The 27,079-nt window shown below is 44.1% G+C and overlaps 1 protein-coding gene across 4 annotated transcripts in view; it reads right to left on the bottom strand.

Moving 5' to 3' along the window:
• BLVRA (biliverdin reductase A) overlaps positions 1 to 25,947 on the bottom strand; it is a 57,458-nt gene extending 31,511 nt beyond the window's left edge. Inside the window, exons 1-3 of one of the 4 annotated variants that reach the window (XM_036863145.1) lie at positions 25,519 to 25,947; positions 22,214 to 22,282; positions 11,250 to 11,282 (exon numbers count right to left, since the gene is read on the bottom strand). In XM_036863145.1, coding sequence (XP_036719040.1) covers positions 11,250 to 11,261 — 12 coding nt within the window. In that variant the 5' untranslated portion in view covers positions 11,262 to 11,282; positions 22,214 to 22,282; positions 25,519 to 25,947. Of the gene's footprint in view, positions 1 to 11,249; positions 11,283 to 22,213; positions 22,283 to 25,513 lie in introns of all 4 variants that reach the window. The other 3 variants (XM_036863146.1, XM_036863143.1, XM_036863147.1) reach the window with 3 other exon arrangements.
• Between the last annotated feature and the right edge of the window lie 1,132 nt (positions 25,948 to 27,079).

Here is a 27,079-nt window from a genome sequence, read left to right as displayed (position 1 = left end):
TCCTGGTAGTGTTTTTTGCCCTGAAATTTATTTTGTCTGATATCATCAATCTACTCCCAGTTTCCGCTGATTTGTGTTAGCATAGTACATTTTTTTTCCAACCCCTCACTTTTAACCAATGTGTGCTTTTATATCTAAAGTGAGTCTCCTGTAGGCAGCATATTGTCAGGTCTCGCTGTTTATTCAGTCTAACAATCTCTGCCTTTCAGTGAAGTGTTTAAACAATTTACCCTATGATTACGGATATGGTTGGGTTCCAATCTACCGTCTTGTTGTCTTCTATCTGTCCAATCTGTGCTTCTTTCCCTCTTCTTCTGACTTCTTTTCAGATGAATAAAATATTTCTAATGATTCCATTTAATCTCACCTGGTGGCTAGTAGCTGTAACGTTTTTAGTGGTTTATTAAGGCCTTTATATGATACATATTTTATTTAGCACAGCCTGCCTTAAGGTAACATCATACCATTTCACACATGAGAACCTTCCAACAGCTACTTCCACCTCCTCTCTCCCAGACTTTGTACTACTGTTGTTCCACAACTTACTCACAAACCCCTCAAGGTACCAGTCAGGATTCAGTCTGGAAAAGAGAAACCATTCAATGTGTTCTAAGCACAGAGTTTTAACACGGGGAATTGGAGGCTTATATCAGCGGTCCCCAACCTTTCTGGCACCAGGGACCGCTTTCATGGAAGACAATTTTTCCACGGACAGTGGGTGGGGGGAGTGGTTCAGGCAGTAATGCAAGCGATGGGGAGCGACGGGGAGCGATCGGGAGCGACGGGGAGGGATGGGGAGGGACGGGGAGCGACGGGGAGCGATGGGGAGCAGCAGATGAAGCTTCGCTCACTCGCCTGCCCGCCACTCACCTCCTGCTGTGTGGCCCGGTTCCTAACAGGCCGTGGACCAGTAATGGTCTGCGGCCCCGGGGTTGGGGACCCCTGGGTTACATGACCATTGCCACCACGGGGGAGCTAAAGCCAGAGAAGCCATCACTGACCATCTCCCTGCCGTACTGAAGCAAGTGATTCTCAAGAGCTTGCCTGGACGCCAAGACCTCGGGGAAAGCATCTGCAGCCTTTTGCAGCCTGCAGCTGGGAGGAAGCAACTGTGCTCTCTCAGTAACAGTGTCTCTTTCTTCAGCCTTCCAAATCTCCCAAGACTGCTTCTAACTGGCCAGCTTCACACATGAAATGGACCAGTGGGCAATGTAGTTCCAGGCTTGTCTTCCTTGAGTCAGGGAGAGTGTGGGAAGGAGAGGCCACAATGCCCGACTGACAACAGGCAAGTTAGCCCAGTGAGTACCTTCTGGGTTACAAGTTCACCCTTTTAATTTTAATTGTTGACAGTCTCATATACAAAAAGCAGGAAGACAGTCTTTAGAGAAATCTGTACTGTAACAGCCAAAACACACACGCCTGATCAAATATTTGTTTCTTCTTTCACCCAGAAAAGGAAACAAGCAATCTCCTTATGAGGCTGAATATTTACAGCATTCCTAAGATTAACTACTAAATTACTACATTTCAGAAAATAACCAGGAACATAAGTTTCTATTAGCTTTAAAAGAGCCATGAGGTTAAGAAACAGCTTCATTATCTGTAAGAAGCCAAGTTACTTTTTCTATTTTAGTAATTAACAATACACACAAACTTGTGTACAAAACCTGGCTTGCATGGTGTCAGACTGAAAGTGCTTCTGAGTTTGGTTTAGACAACATTCCTTTGCAAAACTGACACAAAGGGACAAGATATGGGTGAAAATGCTGACATATTAACAGCTGAGTTCCTCTGTGGGAAAGAACTTTGTTTTTGAGAAAAATGACTTTGCTAGACCATTCTACCTTCGCCTGCTTATTTTACATGAGGCTTCTTCAAGGCATGTTCTGGAAGGAAACTGCAAATCAAAGAGGTGAGGGCTTCTGGTTTCCCACTGCACATGGAAGGAGCTTGGAAGTTGCTACTCCATCCTGATAATGGGTAAACAGCTAAACAGACTGAAAAACTAACTAAAACGAAGTCTTCCAGGATCCTTAAGAGAGGTGAGGACACAAGGCAAACTGCTGCCCCCAAGATTGGACAGACAGAGGGACTAATGCAGAGAATAACTTAGTGGAGCAGAGATTCGAGAGTAGAAACCACCACAGGAACCAGATGCCAGAACCAGTAGGAAAGCCTGAACTGTAATGGATGAGTTGCTGGGGGCTCAGTGTGGACAACTTGGAGACCTAAAAACTCCAGGGGGACCCAGTCACGGGGAGACCCTCTCAATTTTGTGAGATTTACCTCCAAGAGCTTGACCAGGTTCCCACAGTAAATACGGGAGATGTTTCCCCTTGTGCTTCCAGCAGGAGTGGGGAAAAAGCACCACTCTGAAATATACCAGAGTGTGCTGTTCTTCCGAATGAGGCCTGCCCTCACAGAAAGCTAGCTAACCAGACCCTAACCTGCTGGGGAATTATCAGACCCTATCTGACTGCAGGGAAGGGAAAAACAGTTGACCCTTGAACAACATGCATTTGAACAGTGTAGGTCCACTTACACATGGATTTTTTTAAAAAGTAAATATTACAGTACTACACAGTTGCAGCTGGTTGAATCTGTGGGTGCAGAACTGTGGATATGGAGGAACCGTGTATTTGGAGGGCCGACTGTAAGATTTTCAACTGCACAGAGGGTCAGCATTTCTAACCCTGGTGTTGTGTAAGGGTCAACTGTACAAAACTCCAGACTACTCTAGAATTCCATTTGTGAGAAGGGAAACACCCAACTCTAGCCCACTCTAGCCATACTCTCCCACCTAAGAGGGGAAGAAGAAAAAAAACAACTGAGAAATACTTGTGTGGTTCACAGTCCAGAGGCACAGGCTCACTAAAAGACTGAGACCTAATCATGGGACCGGAGAATGCTTCCCCTTCCCCCCACACCTCACCACCACATGACTAAAGGCCCATTTACAGCAGCTCCTTTTACATGATACATCATGTCTGGCGATCAAGAAAAAAATGACAAGCCATAGCAAAAGATAAAAAACACAATTTGAAGAGACAGAGCAGCATCAGAACCAGACATAACAGGAGTGTTGGAATTACCAGACTGGGAATCTAAAACAACTCTGATTACTATGCTAAGGGTCTAACAGATAAAGCAGACAACATACAAGAACAGATGGGCAATGTAAGCAGAGAGACGGAAATTCTAAGATAGAATGAAGAAGAAATGCTAGAGATCAAACACAATGTAACAGAAACAAAGAATGCCTTTTATGGGCTTATTAGTAGACTAGACATGGCTGAGGAAAGAATCTCTGAAATTGAGGATATCTCAATAGTAACCCCCCAAACTGAAGAGCAAAGAGAACAGAGACTGAATAAATGAAGCGAATATCCAAGGACTGTGGGACAACTACAAATGGTGTAACATACATGTAATGGGAACACCAGAAAGAGAAGGAAGAGAGAAAAGAACACAAGAGATACTTGAAACAGTAATGACTAAGAATTTTCCCAAATTAACGTCAGACACCAAACCACAGGTCCAGGAAGTTCAGAGAACACCAAACAGGATAAATACCCCCGACCCTACAAAATGATGTTAGGCATATCATTTTCAAATTACAGAAAAGCAAAGATAAAGAAAAAAATCCTGAAAGAAGCCAGAGAGACGGGACTTCCCTGGCAGTCCAGTGGTGAAGACTCCGTGCTCCCACTGCAGGGGGCGCAAATTTGATTAGGGAACTAGAATCCTATACGCCGTGTGGCGCATATAGGGAACTAGAATCTTATATGCTGTGTGACACAGCCAAAAAAAAAAAGAAAAAAACAAAAGCCAGAGGGAATCAACCTTATCTACAGAAGAACAAAGATAAGAATTACATCCAACTTCTCCTCAGAAACCATGCAAGCAAGAGGAGAGTGAAGTGAAATATTTAAAGTGTTGAGAGAAAAAAAAAAAAACTACCAACCTAGAATTCCATACCCTGTGAAATTATCCTTCCAGAGTGAAGAAGAAATAAAGACTTTCTCAGACAAACAAAAATTTGAGGGAGTTTGTTGCCAGTAGACCTGTCTTTAAAAACTTTATTTTTCTTATTCTTAATTGATCTAAATAACAATAAAATAATAACAGCAACAAAGTATTCAATTATTTATGCTTATGTATATACTTTATGTATTTATTTATATGCTCATATATGCTTATACGTGAGTGCAATGAGTAACAGCGGTGACACATAGGACAAGAAGAAGGAGTGGGGTTGTTATGTTATTTTACAGTACTCACGCTGTCTATAAAGTGGTATAGTTATTATTTGAAAGCGGACTTGGATTAGTTGTAAATGTATATTGCAAGCCCTAGAGCAACCAATAAAAAAAGGAAGTACAACCAATATGCTAAGACAAAAGAGAAAATGGAATCATAGAACACGCTCAGTTTAAATCACAAAAGGCAGAAAAAGAGTGGAAGAGAAAAATAGGACCAAAGAACAAAGGCAATGAATAGAAAACAGTAACAAATATTAATCCACCTACATCAGTAATCACTTTGAATGTTAATGGTCTAAATGCATCAGTTAAAAGATAAAAGATTGTCAGAGTGGATTAAAAAACAAGAATCAACTGTATATTGTCTAAAATAAGTCCACTTTAGATACAAAGACACATATAGATTAAAAGTAAATGGATGGGACTTCCCTGGTGGCGCAGTGGTTAAGAATCCGCCTGCCAATGCAGGGGACACGGGTTCGAGCCCTGGTCCAGGAAGATCCCACATGCTGTGGAGCAACTAAGCCCATGTGCCACAACTACTGAGCCTGCGCTCTAGAGCCCACAAGCCACAAGTACTGAGCCCGTGTGCCACAACTACTGAAGCCTGCGCCCCTAGAGCCCGTGCTCCGCAATAAGAGAAGCCACTGCAATGAGAAGCCTGCGCACCGCCACGAAGAGTAGCCCCCGCTCGCCGCAACTAGAGGAAGCCCACACGCAGCAATGAAGACCCAACGCAGCCAAAAAATAAAGAAAGAAATTAAAAAAAAAAAAAAAAAGCAAATGGATGGAGACAAATATACCATGCTAACACTATAAGCAAAAGAAAGCAGGAATAGCTATGTTAATTGCAAGAAGGGCATTACATAATAATAATGGGGTCCAAGAAGACATACTAATCCTTAACACTTGCGCACTTAACGACAGGGCACCAAACGACATGAGGCAAAATCTGATAGAACTGCGAGGAAAAACAGATGAATCCAAAATCATAGTTGGACACTCCAACACCCCTCTATCAGAAATGGACAGATTGAACAGGCAGAAAAACCAGGAAGGACATAGTTGAACTCAACACCATCAGTCAATTGGACATAACTAACATCCATAGTCTACTTTACCCCGAAGCAGCAGAAAACGCATCCTTCTTAAGCACACATGGAACATTCACCAAGACAGGCCACATTCTGGGCCATAAAATACACCTCAACAAGTTTAAAAGAACAGAAGTCATACAATGTCTGCTCTGAGACCACAGTGGAATTAAACTAGAAATTAGAACAATAACTGGGAAATCCCCAACTGTAGGAGATTAAACAAGTCAAAGAGATGGCTAAACTGCTCTGCAATTTAGTAGCTAAAACTTTGGCGGTGAGAACCAGCAGAAAGCAGAGGAAAGGGGAAGAAAGATGAGCAGGAAGGGGAACGTGCACACAGATTATGAGAAGGCTGAAGAATGGAAAGAAAGAAGGCAGTAAGACATGCCCAGCAGACAGGTGGGCAACGGATTTCTAGAAGCCAGGATGTCTAAAATTCCATTTCAGTTGTCTGCTGTGCTCTGCTGTCTTGAACCCTTGATCAAATGCACTATATATCCAGTCCTGTACACGTGGTATTTTAAGGAACAAAGGAACAGCAGCAGTTTCAAGACAGCAGAAAAGGGACAGACATAAGGAACAGCAAAGTGACTCAAAAACTAACTGGGGACCAAATTATAGTCACAGAGTGAGCTTGCTCTCCCTGTCTTGGACTCAGAGAAGCTGAGTGTCTGGAGCTCAAGATCTGACGATGGAATTTAGAGAAAGTTCGGATTAAGAACACATGCAAGGCCAACTCGGAAAAAAAATTATTCTGAGGTGAGAGTAGAAGAAAATGTAAAATCACTATAGAACTTCAAGGTGGGAGGTTTGAGGGCAGGTGCTGGGTTTCCACTCCAGGAAGGGGTATGAAGATTTCAAATAGTCAGGAAGGACAACCTAATGTTTTTCACTTGTTTACAAGAATCAGTAAGTTTGATAACACACTGGCTGGCCTGGGAAGACAGGCATATTCGTACGTTGCCAGAGGGAGAGAAAAACAGGCAACCTTTGTGGAGAGCAACTTGGAAATGTTTATCACACAAATATTCTTTGCTCAGAGAAATCCACTTCTAAAGCATATATGCAAGTAAAATGACTCAGGTTTATTGCAGCCTTGCTTGTAACAGCAAAAGACTGAAAATAATGTATATGTTGTTAATAGCAGACTGGTTACATAATTATGGTATGCTACACAGCTATAAAAAAGAACAAGGAAGTTCTTTTTGTATTGGAAGGGACTGATCTCCAAGATATATTGTTGGCTGAGAAAAGCAAAATACAGACCAGTGTAAGATGTGTGCTCTAGTTTGTGTAAAAAAAAAACAAGGGGGGGGGGGAGGCAGCTGAAGGGAAAAAATACTTGTATATGTTTAGAATCTCTCTGAAAGGATAGCCAAGAAACCAGTAGCACTGGTTGCCTGGGAGCATAACAGAGTAGCTGGGAAAGAAGAGGTCTTCTCGGAGTAAATCTTTTTTCTTTCTAAATTCTTTAAAATTTTGAATCATGTGAACGCATGTTATCCAAAATACAAACACTTAAAATAGATATAAAAATCCGAGGGATACTCTGAGCAGATCAGAGCGCTACAGTTTGTACAGCCTTGGGCTTACTCGCTGCTCCTGTCCTAGGCTCCAGCTACAGAGTTGGGCGTGCTCTGCTGCCTGGTCTTCAGTACGCTCTGGCCCTGCCTGGGGCCTGTCCACTGCCCCCAAATCAGCCAGCTCCTCATACCCCCAGGCTGCATCTTCTCTCTCGACTCACCCTTCCAGCCCAACTGTAAGCTGGTTTTCACTACTGCACCTCTCTGCCTTATCACAGGGCATCTCAGATCTTCTCACTGCCGAATTCAAGGGCTTTCCCTCAGCGGCATTCTCCCGGATCTCAACTCGTATTTGACACTTAAGGGGACCTTCTTTAAATTCACTCCTTCCCTGTCTTCCCTCGTCTCAAGGCGAGGTTTCCTTCTCGCACTTCATCCTGCGCCCTAGTGTTGCACATTCCCCAGTGCTCAATCCTGGCCCTCTGTTCTCCTCTTTTCCCCATATTCCCAGAGTGGGGGAGGGGTGTCTCTCACTCTTAAGGTTTCCAGGACCACCGTTATGCGGAAGTCTCCCACATCATGCACTGTGAACCATCCTCTTCTCCAAGCTCCAGTCCCAGGAAGGAATGCAAACTGGGCATTTCCACCTGGCCGTCCCACCCTGACCTGGATCATCATGTTCTGTGCTAGATTCCAACCACCCACCCCACCTGACTGGCTGTGCTCTGAACTTCCGGGCAAAGGCCAGTGGCTCTGCCAATTCTGTCAGGCACCCAGCTTGACATGCTGGGAAATCCTGGGAGTCATTCCTGCACTGGACAAATCCTCTGAGACCAAAGGGCTGATTACGGCTGAGATCCTGCTCCTCTCTCCCTCTCCAGCCAGCCTCAAGTCTCTGCAAGTTTTCCTTCCTCTACATTTTTACTGATCCACCCAAGCTCTGGAATGCATCACGAGATGACTAAACAGTCTCTGAATCATCCCATCATTTAGTCAACTGCCATTCAGTGAGGACACACGGTGTCTGAGGCATCATGCCAGGTGCTATGGGTATGCTAAGATGAACAAGGCACACAGACAGTTCTACCCCCAGTCAAAGAACAGAAGGTAACAAAAGAAGTGATACATAAAGGGTGATGGAAATTCACACGAGGGAGGTACCACTTCCAGAGAGCGAGCTCTGAGAAGTTTTACTGGAGCAGCGAGGACCACGTCGGGCTGCCCTGGGATGAGACAGGAGAGGGAAGTGAGAAGGGTGACCACCACCACTAGAAGGTGGTCACAGGGTGTTGAAGGCAGAAGAGAAGGCAGAATAGTTAGAGGGGGACCCAAGGTCTGGGAATATTTTTAAAAGGTTGAGAGAGAAAAGGCACCAAAGAAGGAAAGGTCGAAATTATACAACAGAAGGGGTGGCTGATGATTGATAGAATTCTTACCGGGCCAGGCTGTATGAGCTTAATATTAATGCTAAGTTTTTACTCTTTTTTTTTTTTTCACAACTTCCAAGAACATGAGAATTAGAGTGAGTTACGGGGCCTTCGGATAAGGCGGCAGAGGCCCCAGAAAATGGTTAACAGAGGTCAGCCCTGGGGTGGAGGAGGCTGGGGGGATGGGGTAGTTGGGAGACTCGCTTTTGACTATTTAATGTTTTGTATATAGCTTTTGAGTTTTGTACTAGGTCTGTGTATTGACATTATTACAAAACTAAATTTTTTAAAAGCTATTTTTTTTTTGTTTTACACATATCTATATTCTTTTTTTATAGTCTTTTCCATTATGGTTTACCACAGGATATTGACTAGAGTTCCCTGTGCTCTACAGTAGGACCTTGTTGTTTATCCATCCTGTATATAACAGTTGCATCTGCTCATCCCAAACTCCCAGTCCTTCCCTCCCTCACCACCCCCTCCCCCTCGGCAACCACAAGTCTGTTCTCTGTGTCTGTGAGTCTGTTTTTGTTTCATAGATAGGTTCATTTGTGCCATATTTTAGATTCCACATATAAGTGGTATCATATGCTATTGGTCTTCCTCTTTCTGACTTACTTCACTTAGTATGATAATCTCTAGTTGTATCCATGTTGCTGCAAATGGCATTATTTCATTCTTTTTTATGGCTGAGTAGTATTCCATTGTCTATATGTACCACATCTTCTTTATCCATTCCTCTGTCCATGGACATTTAGGTTGTTTACTGTGAATAGTGCTATGAACATTGGGGTGCACGTATATTTTTTGAATTATATTTAAAAACTACTATTAAAGATGAGTTTCTGAAGGGCATGAGAAAAATAGGATGATGGTAGCTTGACAAGACCTCACGTGTTGCTTTGTTCTGAAGAAAGTAAAAACTAAAGCAGTTGGAAATGTTGAGGGGAAAGATCGAGGAGAAACGAGCCCAGCAGTGCAGCTGGTCAAGGAGGTAATCAGGGAGGCGGTACAAGGTCTGAACAGGCAGCAGAGTCTGCAGTTCAGAGTGCAGACAAAGAGTGTCGCCTGCCGTTTCAGTAAAGAAAGGCTATTGAGGCCATCAAGCCCTCAGCCACTGCAGCTGCCCCCGAGGTGCATCCAGAGGGGACTCAGGATGGGAAACAGCAGGACACTGCTCTTAGGCACCCTGGATAGCTAAGGTGCACATCAAGGGAATGATTTCAATAAGCCTAGACTCTTGCATCTTCCCATACATAGAAAAGTGATAAAGTCATTAACTTGAGATGTCCTTTTTCCTTTAACAGTAATCTTTTGATGTTCCAATTGCCTGGGGGGTTTTTCTTGGGCAAAAACCCCTATATATCCTGGCTTGTCCATTACCTCTTTGGAGCAGTACCTCAGAGTTTCCTGAGAGGCTGTATCCCGGGCTTAAGTCCTCCGTAAGTCAGCAGAATAAAACATAATGCTCAACTTTTAGGTGTGCATGTTTTTCAGTCAATGCGCTTTCACCAGAAATGTCTGGGACGGGATGCGATGGGTCCTTTCCCAGTGTCCACTCCCCTTCCTTCTTCGCAGATCCAGCCCTGGGGTAGAGGGGGAAGCTGCACCGGGTGGGACTGATTAGTCTAAGCCAGTTGGCAAAATCCTGGCTCCTCTGACACAGTAATTAGTCCAGGAACGGGCATGTGACCTGGTTCTGGCAAGTAAGACCTAAGCAGGAGTTTGGTGGAGGCTTCAAGAGAGGAGTTTCCCCCTTTTCTGGGAGAGCTGCAGGAAGCCATCTCTTTCTCCCACTCAGAGTGAAGGAGGAAGCGTGTAGTCCCAACCTCTGCTGACAGCCACCCTAGAGCCCTGAGGGGCGCTACCTCGAGGATGGAGCCAACACTTGGATGAGAGGAGAGAGATGACAAGACCCTGGACATCCTTGATAAGATGGCTGAGCCACTGGATCAACCCGCCCTGAAGCCTGCCCTCCCTCTGGACTTCCAGGATAAAAACCACGTTAAACTGCGTTTTCCTGTACTCGCAGCCTGGAGCTCTGTCACTGATAAGCACCCCTTCCACCATGAAAAAAGGAACAAGACAAACAGGGAGTCAGGAATTGAGAGAGATGATGACTGATGGTTCCAGTTTTTGTCCGTCAAGTAAAAGGTGACCCAGGTGCTAAGAGTGAGGAGGGAGCTGGGAGGAGTGAGGAAGACCAGACCTGGTTGTTCAGGGCAAAGGGAAAGAGAGCCGCCTGGGGCTACGGAGCGGGGCTGGTGGGTGTGCCGAGCACCGAGATGAGGTCGAGACCACTGCCAGCCACAAACAGCATGAAGCTGCGCCACTCACCCAACACCACCGTCCTGTGGGGACAGCCTCTGGGTTGGCCATGGGGGATCAAGAGGACAAGGGGAAAAGGAGTTGGAGACGTGAGCACAAGAGCAGTCGAAGAGGTGGACCCCACCATCTACGCTGGATCTGGAAGGGAGAGAGAGCAGAAGGGGCTGATGGGTCAGGAGAAAACAAAGGGACAGAGAGACTAGGCATCTCGTTGGATGGAAGAACAGGTTCAGTGGAAGTGAGACGACAGGGGGGTGATGCAGAGAAAGGTCCTTGTAAGCCGAGTTAAGTGTCCCCAGAATAACACAAGGGCCCAGCAGCCCCCATAGCCCAGCCCACTCCACCCCTAACCCAGGAGTGTTGTTTCAGGATTAACTCAAGTAGGTAAATCCTCATCTCACTGAAGCTGGACTGACACAGATAAGAACTCAGAGGGGCCTAATTCTTCCCATATCACCTGGAGCCATGTGTGGTGGCAGGAAGGAGGGGACATGTTTTCAAGTTTGTGCTGATGTTTCCGAAAACTCTGGAGGAAAGAAGACACTCTGTGAAGGAGAAATGAGGGACACTGCAAAAAAAGCATCCTTAAACGGGTCCTTTTAGAGGACTCACCTCTGTGTTCATCTTGGTCTCTTTCTGCAGGAGCTGTGAAGACAAAAGCAGAGGTTCAGGACCTTGGTGCCACCTCCTCAAACTCCCTGCTGACACTCTCCCTGGCCACCCCCCTTCTCCCCCCATTTCCTGTCCCATTGGCCCCCTCTTCCCCAAATGCCTTCACCACCTTGTGCCCTCCAGTGAGGGCACCCAGGCCGGTGTCTGATCTGAGGCAGGTGGTCGCTGGCCCCCCTGGGGACATCACACCAGTAATGTTTCTCTAAAGAACACTGCCAACCCCCAAGGTCCCCCTCTTATACTAGAAGGGATGCTTCTGTATACTTAAAAGAATGATGCAGGGCTTCCCTGGTGGCACAGTGGTTAAGAATCCACCTGCCGATGCAGGAGACACGGGTTCGAGCCCTGGTCCGTGAGGATCCCACATGCCGCGGAGCAACTAAGCACATGCAGCACAACTACTGAGCCCGTGCTCTAGAGCCCACGAGCCACAACTACTAAGCCCGTGTGCCACAGCTACTGAGGCCCACATGCCTAGAGCCCGTGCTCTGCAACAAGAGAAGCCACTGCAATGAGAAGCCCGTGCACCCCAATGAAGAGTAGCCCCCGCTCGCCGCAACTAGAAAAGCCCGTGTGCACCAACGAAGACCCAATGCAGCCAAAAATAAAAATCAATAAAATAAAATAAATTTATAAAAAAAAAAGAATGATGCATTCCCCAAAGTCGGTGCTTGGAGAGGATAGCTTTGTGTCTGTCCTTTTTTCATGGGGACAAGCAAGGCAGTAAGAAATACATACTTCTTCTCTCCTCGCTGAGTTTCCAAGGGACTTAAATATGTTAAAAGATTGGGACTGACATACACACACTACTATATATAAAATAGATAATTAACAAGGACCTACTGTATAGCACAGGGAACTCTACTCAGTACTCTGTAATGGCCTATCTGGGAAAAGAATCTAAAAAAGAGGGGATAGATACATGTGTGTAACTGAGTCACTTTGCTGTACAGCAGAAACTAACAACATTGTAAGTCATCTATACTCCAATAAAAATTAAAAAAAAAACAACCCCACCAGTTCAGTGGGCTACTCTGAAGCCTTAGCACTGAGGAGGAGGAAGGGAAGAGTAAACAAGCAAGCATGAGTCACAGGGAAAGAAAATGGGAAGATGATGGGAAACAGGAGAGAGAAGGAAAAGAAATAAGGAACTAGCACGGAATAACAGGGGTCCCAAACATTAATGGACTCCTGGGGCTGCCTGTTGGAGACGTGCTTTTCTGGGTTCCACCCCCAGAGTTTCTACAGGGGAGGGAGGCTAAGAATGTGCATTTTCAACAGGCATCCAGGAGGTCGTGCTCAGATGGTCCGAAAGCCACTCTCAGAGCACCGCTAGAATTGAGAGTAGAACAGATGGGCCCCTAAGAATGAACGTTCTCATTCACTTTCAGAGCTGTTAGAACTGCCACTTTATTTTGACTAGGATGGTAGGTGGGTGGCCAGAGGGGACGGAGAAGGGTCTAAGGAAGCCGCTCTGGCTCTTCCACCTGGGGGGCTGTCCGAGAAGCCAACATAAAGGATGCACCCGAGAAGCCGAGGAGGGGAAGGAGGGCCCTCCAGGGCCTCTGCGAAGGGAGGCTGAGGCAGCCTCCGTCCTTGGACCCGGCCCTGCATTTGATCCTATTCTCTTTCAAAACATAGGAAGGACTAGGCGTAGTGAAGTTAACCGTGACTAGCAATAGCGAAAATAGCACCCATTTTTAAAAACCTCGACTCTTGGCAATCCTAAGATCACCTGGGCTGATCACCTGGGCTGTGTGTTGAAAATAACTCGTTTTCAGCAATTCCCCTCCCTCCTCCCTTCCCGTTCCTCCTTCCTGCTTCGACAGTGGGTCTCGTGACCCAACCTGGCCAGCACACATGCTGTCTTTCCTTTTGCCATCTGGAGCCTTTTCAAGTTTCCTGGAAAATCTGAGAAAAAGGAACTTGCTAGAAGCCAGACACTAAATAAAGCAGAGAGTGAGGACAAAGCGGGTGAGCTTTCTTCTCAGGTCCTGGGGAGTCAGTATGGGTGTGATGTCTTCTCGTGCATAAAAAACCTGCGAAGGATAACCAGGACGCTGCCGACAAAGCCAGAACTAAGTCAAGGATGCATCTTGGGCAACAGTCTGGACTGCAGGGGCTCCTCGGAGGGCCTGGCCGGGCTGCCCGCCGTGCACAGATGCCCGCTCCAACACTCTACCGCGCTTTACTCATATTGTTAAGAACGTTAGTGGTGGGCTTCCCTGGTGGCGCAGTGGTTAAGAATCCGCCTGCCAACGCAGGACACACGGGTTTGAGTCCTGGTCCAGGAAGATCCCACATGCCGCGGAGCAACTAAGCCCGTGCGCCACAACTACTGAGCCTTCGCTCTAGAGCCCGCGAGCCACAACTACTGAGCCCACGTGCCACAACTACTGAAGCCCGAGCGCCTAGAGCTCGTGCTCCGTGACAAGAGAAGCCACTGCAATGAGAAGCCCACGCACCACAACGAAGAGTAGCCCCCGCTCGCCGCAACTAGAGAAAGCCCGCACGTAGCAACAAAGACCCAACGCAGCCAAAAAATAAATAAATAAATAAATTTATTAAAAAAAAAAAAAAAAGAGGCACGGGAAGAGCCATAGACAATGTGTAACAAATGGGTCTGGCTGTGTCCTAATAAAACTTAAAAAAAAAAAAATGTTAGTGTTAAGTGTCCCTTACACATGGGTGGGGAAGTCAGACAACGAAATATGAGGAGGATGGTAACAGCTGTGAGACAGCTTGTGTCGGCTGCTTTATCTACATGATCCCTAATCCTTGAAACCCTGGCAAAAAGGCTAATATTAACTCCATTTTACAGATGAGGGATCTGAAGTTCAGGGTGGGTTAAAGCACTTGGCCTTACAGTCACGGTGTTGTGGCCCTGTGCTGTAACTTCCAGCTTCCTGGCTATGAAGCCAAACCCAGACTGCCCCAGAGACCTTTCCAGGGCTGTCTTACACACACCCAGAGAGCTTTTATGATAAATAAAAGACCTGGGGTTTTGGTCTGGCTTCAGTCACGGACTAGCCAAGTGACCACAGCCAAACAGGTTCTCCATGTGTAGGCTGAATGGCTGGACTTCATCTCTAAGGTTTGTTCCAGCTCTAAAATGCTCTCTGATTCCCGGAAAAGGAAAATCTGGTGACTCTTAAAATAGTGCTCAACCTCAGTTGTGAAATGACTTTACCTAGATGCTCTGTCAGACTGACAGAGATCAAAACATTTGCCACATGTTGGTCAAATATCTCTGATTTGTTTTTTTTTTTTTTTGGCCTTGCCGCACAGCTTAGTCCCCCAACCAGGGATTGAACCCAGGCCCCGGCAGTGAAAGCTCAGAGTCCTAACCACTGGACCACCAGGGAACTCCTCCTACCTATTACTGGGGAACTATAGGTAGGTATCATCTCTACAGACGGCAGTTTAGCAACATCTATTAAAATTCCAAATGTGAGCAAGCAAACTCTGACCTAGCAATTCCACTGCTTCCCATTTTTCTTTTTTAATTAAAAATTTGTTTTTCAAGATTTAACCTTTTATTTATTTATTTATTTATTTATGGGTGTGTTCGGTCTTCGTTTCTGTGCGAGGGCTTTCTCTAGTTGTGGCAAGCGGGGGCCACTCTTCATCGCGGTGCGTGGGCCTCTCACTATCGCGGCCTCTCTTGTTGCGGAGCACAGGCTCCAGACGCGCAGGCTCAGTAATTGTGGCTCACGGGCCCAGTTGCTCCGCGGCATGTGGGATCTTCCCAGACCAGGGCTCGAACCCGTGTCCCCTGCACTGGCAGGCAAACTCTCAACCACTGCGCCACCAGGGAAGCCCCAAGATTTAACCTTTTTATTGCAGTACAGTTAATTTACAATGTTGTGTTAGTTTCAGGTGTAAAGCAAAGTGATTTAGTTATCTTTACACATATACATACATATTATATATATATTATACATATATGTGATATGTATATAACAGCCAAGACATGGAAGCCACTGAAACATTCATCAACAGATGAATGGATAAAGAAGATGTGGTACATATATACACAATGGAATATTACTCAGCCATAAAAAAGAAAGAAATAATGCCATTTGCAGCAACATGGATGGACCTAGAGATGATCATACTAAGTGAAGTAAGTCACAGAAAGACAAATATCATAAGATATCACACTTATATGTGGAATCTAAAATATGATACAAATGAACTTATTTATAAAACAAACAGACTCACAAATTGCTAAAACAAACTTAATGGTTACCAAAGGGGAAACGTGGGGGGAGGGATAAATGAGGAGTTTGGGATCAACAGATACACACTCCTATATGTAAAATAGATAACCAAGGACCTCCTGCAGAGCACAGGGAACTCGATATATTCAGTATCTTGTAATAACCACTGCTTTCCAATTCTGTCTCCAGTCTCCACAAGAGAAATCACTAAATTGCCCTGAGTCCTTTTTTCTTGTAGAAACATTACTGCTGCTTGTCTTCCCTTTCTAATAAGAACTTCCAGAAAAGCTTTCCTATAAAAAGTCAATAAAACATTACTTATGAACTTTACTACCTTTCCCACAGAATCTGGGGAAAGCAAAGCAAACCAAACCAATTTGCAGAGATGCATATGGATGAGAAAGGACCCCACCTAGAAACCTTACCGCCTTAGGCACCAGCAGTCAATTACCAAGGGTGAATTGCATTATTACTTATAAAGCACGTTCAACAGGGGTATCCTGGCCAGGATTCTTTCTATACTCCTCCTTCTCCAGCTTTCAACTTCCCTTGTAATAAGATGGCACTGTCGTGGTAGGCAGCAACCCCAGGCCACCTTTCAGCACCCTCCCTGCCCATCACACATCTCTCCCTTCCTCCCCACTGTCCTGCCAAGACCCGTTAAAGTCTGAACAGAACCCAGGGAGAACTTTATTCTACATTTAATACATTCTAAAAGATCTAAGACCTAACCCTATAACAAGAAGATTTACTTCTTTTCCCCTGTGCTCTAGTGTATTTTATTTTTATTTATTTATTTTTATTGGCGTAGAGTTGATTTACAATGTTGTGTTTGTTTCAGGTGTACAGCAAAGTGGTTCAGTTATACACATACAAATATTCATTCTCTTTTCGATTCTTTACCCATATAAGGTTATTACAGAATACTGAGTGGAGTTCCATGTGCTGTACAGTAGGCCCTTGTTGGTTACCTATTTTATATATAGTAGTGCTGTATGTTAATCTCAAACTCCTAATTTATCCCTCCCCCCATGTTTCCCCTTTGGTAACCGTTAAGTTTGTTTTAGCAATTTGTGAGTCTGTTTGTTTTATAAATAAGTTCATTTGTATCATTTTAAAATTAGATTCCACACATGAGTGATACCATATAATATTTGTCTTTCTCTGTCTGACTAACTTCACGAGTATGATAATCTCTAGGTCCATCCATGTTGCTGCAAATGGCATTATTTTGTTCTTTTTAATGGCTGAGTAATATTCCATTGTATATATGTACCACATCTTCTTTATCCATTCCTCTGTCGGTAGACATTTAGGCTGCTTCTATGTCTTGGCTATTGTAAATAGTGCTGCAATAAACATTGGGGTGCAAGAAGATTTACTTTTGTTTGTTTTTTATTTCAAGGGTTTAATATTTTTAACAATATTGAAAATATTTTTAATAGTATTTAAAAGCCTAAAAGGCTTTAAGTTTCTGACTTTTAGTATTATGTTTAGAAAGACTTATATATACATTTTAATTTTCACTTAGATTTTTAACTTTTTTCCCCTTTATTTATATGTTTAGTTTTAATCAATCTAAATTATATTTTGGTATATGGCATGAGATAAGACTCTCCTGTAATCTTCCCAAATAGTTGAGTTGTTCTCACATCATTTATTGACTCTTTCATTCTTTCCTCCAATGGCTCATACTTAAATTCTTATGCATATGGTTATTCTTTCTTTCACCTTCTGGGCTGTGCCATTGACCCAGATTCCCATGCCTATAATATGTTGTTTACCTGACTGTGGCTTTACAGTATGTTTTGCTATCTGGTAGTTCAAGTTCTCTCACTAACTTGTTCAGTATTCTTATCTAGTCTTGCTCGCTCAGACTTCTAGATGAAGTTTAGAATGGCTCTGTCAAGTTAAAAAAAAAAAAAAAATTCCATAGGAACTGTACCTATGATTGCATCAAATCTGTAAATTAAATTAGGATTGCTCATTCAGCCTTCCCACCCAGAAATATATGGTATGCCTCTCTAGGGGAAGCCACTTAAAGAAAAGAGAAGAATCTCAAGTTAGTTCCTGAATTACTGCATAATTACAAACAACAGCTCAGGCTGCGGTGGTTCACTAGAAAGTTAAAGGAAAAAAGTCAGCACTTTTGCATAAATAACCTGCTTAAAGCGTTTTCAAATAGGCTTCTCCTTCCCCAGTATCTCCTGCAGCAGACAAGCTACCCTCTGGGAAATGGACCTAGAGATTATCATACTAAGTGAAGTAAGTTCAAAAGAGAAAGACAAATACCATATGATATCACTTATATGTGGAATCTAAAGTGTGACACAAATGAACTTATCCACGAAATAGAAACAGACTCACAGACATAGAGAACAGACTTGTGGTTGCCAAGGGGAAGAGGGTGTAGGGGAGGGGTGGATTGGGAGTTTGGGGTTAGCAGATGCAAACTAGTATATATATGGAATGGATAAACAACACAGTGCTACTGTACAGGGAACTATATTCGATATCCAGTGATAAACCATAATGGAAAAGAATATGAAAAAGAATGTGTATACATGTATAACTAAACCACTTTGCTGTACAGTTGAAATTAACACAACATTGTAAATCAACTATATTTCAATAAAATAAATTTTTTAAAAAAGAGACTAGTTCTAGACCTGGCCTGGGTACCCACTAGCTCTGTGACAGAGGCCAGGGCACATGGTCTCTGAGCAACTTGGTTCCTGCACCTTGAAAAAGCTGGGGGTCGGGGGGATGAGCTCAGACAAAGTTAAATGACCCCTACACACTCTTCAGTGCTGATGTGCCGTAAATTCTAACTCACTTCTATTATTTTGTTCTCCTTTGCTTTAGCTTTCTTCCATGTTTGGTTTGGTTAACTGGAGGTTATTAGCGTCTCTTCTGGTTCTCTCAGGGGCAGACAGACACACGTGAACTAGGACAAAGCTCAGGTTATCAGAGCTAGTAAAGCTGCTGCCCTGAGACGCCAGGCACAACAGTGCTGAACAGGTAAAGCTCTCCTTGGCACTCTCTCCAAACAGAAGCCACTGTCCTTCCCACCCCAACTTTCAGGCCCCTCCCACCTGCTCCATGTTCCTCCTCGTGGCCGTTTCAAAACCTTTTGCTTTTTACTGAGACTGATCTTGATATAACAGAAGAGAAATGTTGTACCAGGAGTCAAAGCACTCTTACTAAGGAATGAACATCTGGTATCCGGTATTCAGGCTTATCAGGGTGTGTCCATTCTTTAAAAGAGCAGCTTATTAACTCAAATAATTGCAAGCAATGCAACTGGAGTGCAACTAAATTTTAAAAGTGGGGTGAGACCAGGACATTCCAGGGGGGCCCATACATGTCGTTAGGCACTGATCCCCCAGAAAGTCCAGGTCAAAACCTTGGTCTCCTATTGCTGAAAGACTAGTTCTTTCTGGCCAAGTGCTTTTGGAAACAACAAACTGCTGGAACATCCGAGCACAGCACAAATGACGTGTGTGTGGTGGGGGCCAAAGGAATATAAATCTTCCACCCAGAAGGAATCCCTGTATATGTAACTTTTGTCTTTAACAATTTAAAAACTCGCTAGAAAGAATGTATTTTCTTTCCTTAGCAGCTCAGTCAAGATTTTTTTTTTTATAAGCAAGATTGCACAGTGTGTTATTTGTGACCTTGATGTTAATTGCATAAATCATGTTATGCTCTACGCTGAGCATATGATGCTTTTCTGCTGTTTTGTGCCTATTTTGTTTTCCTATGCATCTTTCTTCCAGCTTTATAGAGATGTAATTGACAGATAACATCCTATAAGTTTAAGCTGTACCTATGATAATTTGATACACGTATATATTTCTCATGCATTTTTTTTTTTTAAGACGCTGCAAATTCTCAGACATCAGGTGAGAAACTATAAGGCCTTTTCAAACTCTGAGGTATTATGATGTGGTTTCTGTGATGATTAAAAAAAAGTAAACAGTTAAGCTACAAGAAAAATCGTTCTGTACAAGATATATAGAAAATATCCAACTATTTATTCAGGCACCAGCAAAGATATGTTTTATAATAGTGTACCAAACAGCACAACTGAGTTGGAATATGCAGGATTAAGAAGTTTAAAGAAATCCTGCAGTAAATTTGACCAAAATGGCAACACAGAAGGCTCCTGAGCTCCCCTTCTGCCACAGACACACTGAATGTACAGCTACACTGGGAGCAATCCCTTCTGAAAGAGATCCAGAAACTAGCTGAGCGACTCCTACACATCTGGTGAATGAGAAAATATCCACATCAAAACAGGTAAGAAAGGCTGAGCCAAACAACAGGGTCCTACTGTATAGCACAGGGAACTATATTCAATATCCTGTGATAAACCATAATGGAAAAGAATACATTAAAAAAAGAATGTATATGTATGTATAACTGAATCACTTTGCTGTACAGCAGAAATCAACAAAACATTGTAAATCAACTATACTTCAATTAAAAAAAGATCTTTACAATGGAAACTGTAAGACAGGAATGAAAGAAATCGAAAAAGACCTAAATAAATGAAAAGATATTCTGTGCTCATGGATTGGAAGACTTAATATTATTAAAATGTCCATACTACCCTAAGTGATCTACAGATTCAAGGCAATCTTTATCAAAATTTCAATGGTATTCTTCACAGAAATAGAAAAAGCAATCCTAAAGTTTGTATGGCGCCACCTAAGATCTGAAACTGTAAATCTAGAAGAATACATAAAGGGTGAGCTCCTTCACATTGGTCTTGGCAATGATTTTTTTGGATTTGACACCAAAAGCAAAGACAACAAAAATAAAAATAAACAAGTTGGACTACATGAAAGTAAAAAGCTTCTGCACAGCAAAGGAAGCCATGGAATGGGAGAAAATATTTGCAAACCACATATCTGATAAGGGGTTAATATCCAAAATATACAAGGTACTCATACAACTCAATGGCAAAAACCACAAATGGTCCAATTTTAAAATGCACAGAGGGACTTCCCTGGCGGTCCAGTGCTTAAGACTCTGCACTTCCACTGCAGGGGGCATGGGTTCGATCCCTGGTTGGGGAACTAGGATCCCACATGCCACGCACTAAGGCCAAAAAATTTTTTTTAAAAATGGGCAGAGAAACTTAATAAGCATTCTTCCAAAGAAGACATACAAAGGGTCAACAGGTACATGAAAAGGTTTTCAGCATTCAACATCATTAATCATGAGGGAAACTGAAATCAAAACCATAAAGAGAAATCAACTCACGTGTTAGGATGCCTATTATCAAAAAGAAAAGAGATAACAAATGCTGGTGAGGGTGTAGAAAAAAGGGAACCTTTGTGCACTGTTGATGGGAATGTAAACTGGTATAGCCACTATGGAAAACAGCATGGAGATTCCTCAAAAAATTAAAAATAGAACTACTGTATGATCCAGCAATCCCACTTCTGGGTATATATCCAAAGGGAACAAAATAATTATCTTGAAGAGATATATATGTACTCCCATGCTCACTGCAGCATTATGACAACAGCCAAGACCCAGAAACAACCTAAGTGTTGACGGATGAAAGGAAAAAGAAAATGTGATCCATATACAGTCAGCCCTCCATACGTGAGGATGTGAAATCCACAGATAGGGAGAACCAACTATATTCATTGTACTCTACCATTTTATATAAGGGACTTGAGCATCCAAGGATTTTGGTATCCATGGGGGCTCCTGGAACCAATCCCCTGCAGATACCAAGGGATGACAATATATGGAATATTATTCAGCCTTAAAAAAGAAGGAAATCTTGTCATTTTTGACAACATAGGTGAACCCGGATGGCATTATGCTAAGTGAAATAAGCCAGGCAGAGAACGACAAATACTGCATGGTATCACTTATATGTGGAATCTAAAAGAAAAAAAGAAAAACCAAACTCACAGAAACAGAGATTAGAAAAGTGGTTCCCAGGGGCTGGGGTATAGGGGAAATGGGAAGAGGTTGATAAAAGGGCACAAATTTTTAGTTACAAAATGAATAAGGTCTGAGGATCTAATGGTAACTATAGTTGATGACACTGTCTCGAATAACTGAAATCTGCTGAGAGTAGAACCTAAATGTTCTCACCAAAACCAAAACCAGTAAACATGTGTGTTAATTTACTCGGAGAGAATACTTTCATAATGTATCTGTATATCAAATCATCACACAGTATACTTTATCTCAGAATTTTTTGGTCAATTATACCTCAATAAAGCTGGAAAAAAAAAAATCCTGTAGTAGCTAAAACAGCATGACTTGACCTTGCTGCTTGAAACAGAGTCAGAGGTCAGAAGCAGCAGTGGCCTGCGTGTGTTATATGTTTTAATTTTCAAGAACATTTTTTGCCTATCTCCTTTTCCTCCCCTGGTAACCCTTAAGAGTTAGAGCCCTCAAACTTTCATTCTACAGAGGCAGAAGACTTTAGATCACATGCTACTGGTGGTTCTGGTGGCTCTCCATCTGCCCTGCTCCCACCCCCTCGGAAGCTGGCTGACCTTCCCAGGCTGCATCACCTGGGTTGCTTCGCCCTCCAGCTTCCACTAGGGACTGGCCAGAGGAGGAGATCCGTGGGTACAGCAGGGAAAGGTGTAACAGAGAAGAACAAACCTGACTCCATACTGGATCTATTCCTTTAGCTCTCACCTTTGCACTCTGCTGCCTGTGCTTCCTTATGCTGGCTCTACTTCTTTGTAAAAGAATGTTGCCTACAGCCTGAAATATACATGATAACACATTCTCAAGGCTCTGCCTCCCAGGCTTGACCTTTAAATGTATAACAATTTTCATTCATACAGAGATAAAAAGTTGCACAACAGAGAATCACATTGGTCTTGTTGGAGGTTTACAGCAGACCTACCTGTACAGCTGCAAGCACATCCCCTTCCGGGTCTGGCCCACCAAGAAGTTCTAAACAACCTGCCACACTCCCTCCCCTCTGAAGCCTGAATTCTAACTTGGGGGTAAGATGGTGCTTTGGGATGCAAGTCCACCATCTTCTCTGTCTGCTGGCTTTGCCAAAAAAGCTGCTATGCCTTGCCCTAACACTTTATCTCTCAATTTAGTGGCCGGTCACGCGGCTGAGCAGTACGAACTTGGACTCGTAACAAAGGGAGAGGCTGGTGAACTTATCCGCCATCTGCTGGGCTGCCACTCTGACAGTGGCCGCATTCTGCCAGGGCCACAGCAGCCCTGGAGGGCGGCTCCTCCTCCAGTGCTCCAACCCACCCACCCGGCCCCCACTTCCAAGCTCTGGTATCCCAGTCCCTTCCCTGCCCCTTCCGGCCAGGGTGGGGATGGCACCCCGCCAGCCGTCCTCCCCGGGTGTCGCACTGTCATTTGCTGGTTCCCCGAATCCCACCCCCTCTTCTATGGAGTCCCCTCAAAAGTGTCTTGCATTTTTGTGGTTTTTTTCCTGTTTCCATCCTAACTGATATACTTGCCCACCAAAATCTCACCGTAAGTGGATTGTACAGCCAGGACTAAACAGCTTCCTTAGCTTAAGCTATGCCTCTCTTTCGATCTCAGTCCTTCTCCTACGTGCAAACTGGAATATGAACCTCTTTAGTGCACGTCATGAATAATTTAGCAATTTCCGTTAACCCAAGTGGTCTCAACCAACACTGCTGATTGTCATGATGAGAAGCAGGGCGGGGGGTGAGCGAGCATGCTGCTAAACATCTTCTAATACACGGGACGGCCCTCCCCCAACAAAGAGTTATCCAGCCCCAAATATCAACAGTGCCAAGGATGAGAAACCCTGGATTACTCCTCATGCGGAATGAACCACAGCTGTGACTTTCCTCCTCTCCGAAATGCTCTCAGATGCCTATAACCACTGCCCCAAAGCCAGGCCCCTGGCAGAAGTACGGGAGAAGGATTAGGGAGACGGTGATCTTCTCGGATGGGGCCAGGTGCTGGCCTGAGAGGTCCAAAGATTAAGGTAAAAGTGACCCTTGCCCCCAGACTGGATTTTCCTTTCTTGGAGGGAGCTGATACTTTGGGGCCTACCAAGGAAAATAAAATGGCTACATGGGGCAAAGGTCTGGAAATATACACATCAAAATCTTAACTGCAATTATGTCTCTGAGTGGTGACATTTTTAGTGATTTTGTTTCTTTTTGCTTATCTATATATTTTAAATTTTGCTATAAAGGTAAGTTAACATTTATATTTTCATTCAAAACTCTAAAAAAAGTTATAAATTATGCCATATTCACTGACTCCATCCCTCCCAGCCCCAGTTCCTCAAATGAGTAGACTTTCACATGGCAATATATCAGGGTGCTCTAATAATGAAGTACAGAAAATTGTCTTTCTAGCTAATTATAAGGAATGGCTCTACTTCCTCCAAGGCCATTCATATTTGAGGAATGAATGAATGAAGTATGTTTCAAACAACAGGAACAATGCAAATGACCAAGTTTACTTTCCTAGAGACAAATTTGAGACTCCACTAGACACACACTTTTTTTAAATTGAAGTAGTATAGTGGATTTACAATGTTGTGCCAGTCTCTGCTATACAGCAAAGTGACTCAGTTATACACATAAGTACATTCCTTTTCTAAATATTCTTTTCCATTATGGTTTATCCTGGGAGACTGGATATAGTTCCCTGTGCTGTACAGTAGGACCTTGTTGTTTATCCATTCTAACTGTAATAGTTTGCATCTACCAGCACCAAAATCCCAGTCCAACCATCTCCCTCCCCGTCCCCCTTGGCAACTGTAAGTCTGATCTCTATGTCTGTGAATCTATTTCCGTTTTGTAGGTAGGTTCATTCGTGTCATATTTTAGATTCCACATATAAGTGATATCATATGGTATTTGTCTTTCTCTTTCTGACTTACTTCACTTTGTATAATAGTCTCTAGTTGCACCCATGTTGCTGCAAATGGCATTATTTCACTCTTTTTTATGGCTGAGTAGTATTCCATTGTATATATGCACCGCATCTTCTTTATCCATTCACCTGTCGATTGACATTTAGGTTGCTCCCATGTTTTGGCTATTGTAAATAATGCTGCTATGAACATGGGGTGCACATATCTTTTTGAATTATAGTTTTGTCCCGGTATGTGCCCAGGAGTAGGACTGCTGGATCATACGATAATTCTATTTTTAGTTCTCTGAGGAACCTCCATATTGTTTTCCATATAGACACACACTATTTAAATGTAAATTAATTAAATACAGAACATTTCCATTTTCACAGCAAGTTCACACTTTATTTTTTCCCCTGGACTTATTTTCTGTCTTACATTATCTCTGCTCCCAATATCTGGTTACATTCATTCTATGTTGACTTGTTACTATTCTACGTGATTCTGTTGCAAACTACCTTAGTTCCTTTGTGGAACAATTCAGGGTTATCAGTACTTTGAAATAGCTGTGTCTAGATAACCCTGTTGTTGCTGGGAGCTCAGCCTTAGTTTTTTTTTTAAGAGTGCATTTAATTCATGTAACCCTCAGAACAACATCTGACATCATAAGAGTTTCCAGTTTCCAAAGAGCAGAGCGCAGCCAGGAGAGCTTAAGCGACCTACGCAGGGTTCCTACCGAGGAGCTGAACCCCAGCGCGGCGGGTCCCCGGATTCCCTTCCGGCCGAACCCTCGACACCCGCCCGCAGCAGGAGCCGAATACCTCTGCATAAAAACCGAAACCATCACCATTTTACAAATGAAGCATAGATGTAATGTTTTTAATAGTTGGTCTTTGTTTACTTGAGACAGGCCCTCCCTGGGGAGCACGTCGGGATCCCGGGCCAGCGGAGCCTCCAGAAAGCGAGATCCGCGCCGGGCCCGGGCGGGGCGAGGTGGGCGGCGCCGAGGGCTCGCGGGCCCGGCAGCGGGGCGGGCGCCGGGTCTCCCACTAGCATCAGTTTTCAGGCTCCTGCTTGAGGGTTTTAGAAAAGCCCGACGCGACCCAGATCCCCCCGCGCACCTTACCTGCCGCTGGGCACAAAGCTCGAGCTCTCCAAGCCGCCTCCGGGCTCCGTGCCACCACCCTGAGCAGCCGGGCAGAAGCGCGGCTGGGATTGGCTGCCCGGCTACGGGACTCGGGGGCGCGGGGGGAGGGGAGCCGGGGAAGGAGGAGGAGAAACGGGGCGGGGGAGTGGGGTGAGGGGAGGGGTCCCGCCTTCCGCCTGCTCCCGGGACTGCACGGCCCCAGCACTCTGCTGGCCTACGGAACCCGCAGGACTGGCTGTGAACTTGTCCGGGCCGTGTCTGCAACCCAGCTCCTGCCCTGTCCCTGCGCGAGTGGGCCGAGGGCGCACGTCCACAGGGGAGGGAGAGCCCTAGGCGCGTGCTCCCGGGCCTGTAGAGGCGTCTGGGGCTGTGCTCGGTGTGCCCTGTCCGCTAGTGGTGCGTATCGCCTCCCAGTCCTGCGGCCCCGCTCACACCACGTGGAACCCGCTAGATCCTTTTTGGGTTAGTAGCCCCGGCCCTGGTGGAACAGGCAGGGAAGCCTCTCTCTCTCTCTCTCTCCCTCTCTCTCTCTCCCTCTCTCTCTCTCTCTCTCCCTCACTCTCTCTCTCTCTCTCTCTCTCTGTCTCTGTCTCTGTCTGTCTGTCTCTCTCTCTCCCCCGCCCTCTCGTAAAATACACATAACATAAAATTTCCATCTTAACCATTTTTTAAGTGTACAGTTCAGTGGTATCAAATACGTTCACATCCTTGTGCAAAAATCACCTCTGTCCATCCCCGTAACTGTTTTCATCTTGTGAAATTGAAGCTCTATCCCCATTAAACAATAACTCCCCGTTATTCCTTGCCCCCAGCCCCTGGTAACCACCAGTCTACTTTCTGTCTTTATGATTTTGACTATTCTAAGTACCTCATATAAGTGGGGTCATGCAGTATGTATCTTTTTCTGACTGGGTTGTTTCATTTAGCATAATGTCCCCAAGGTTCATCCATGTTGAAATCATACTGCAGAATCTCTTTCCTTTTTAAGACTGAACAATATTCCATTGTACGTATATCCACATTTTGCTTATCCGTTCATCCACTGATGGACACTTGAGTTGCTTCCACGGTTTAGTTATTACGAATAATACTGCTATGAATGTGGGTGTACAAATATCTCTTAGGACCCTACTTTCTGGGTATATGCACAGAAGTGGAATTGCTGGATCATATAGTAATTCTATCTTTAATGACTTGAGGAAACACCATACTGTTTTCCATAGTGACTGTACCAATTTCCACCAGTAGTACACCAGGGTCCCAATTTCTCCATATCCTTGCAAACACTCATATTCTATTTTTTTGATAGTAGCCATCCTAATAGGTGTAAGGTGGTAGGTATCTCATTGCAGTTTTGATTTGCATTTCCCTAATGATTGGTGATGTTGAGCATCTTTTCATGTGCTTGTTATCCATTTGTATCTTTTCTTTGGAGAAATATCTATTCAAGTTTTTTGCTTATTTTGAATCAGGTTGTTAAGTTTTGTTGTTAAGTTTTAAGAGTTCTCTATATATTCTGGATATTAATCTTTTGTCAAAT

The sequence above is a fragment of the Balaenoptera musculus genome, chromosome 9, assembly GCF_009873245.2.
Source record: "Balaenoptera musculus isolate JJ_BM4_2016_0621 chromosome 9, mBalMus1.pri.v3, whole genome shotgun sequence".
NCBI lineage: Eukaryota > Metazoa > Chordata > Mammalia > Artiodactyla > Balaenopteridae > Balaenoptera > Balaenoptera musculus.
This window is presented reverse-complemented; position numbering and strand designations above follow the sequence as displayed.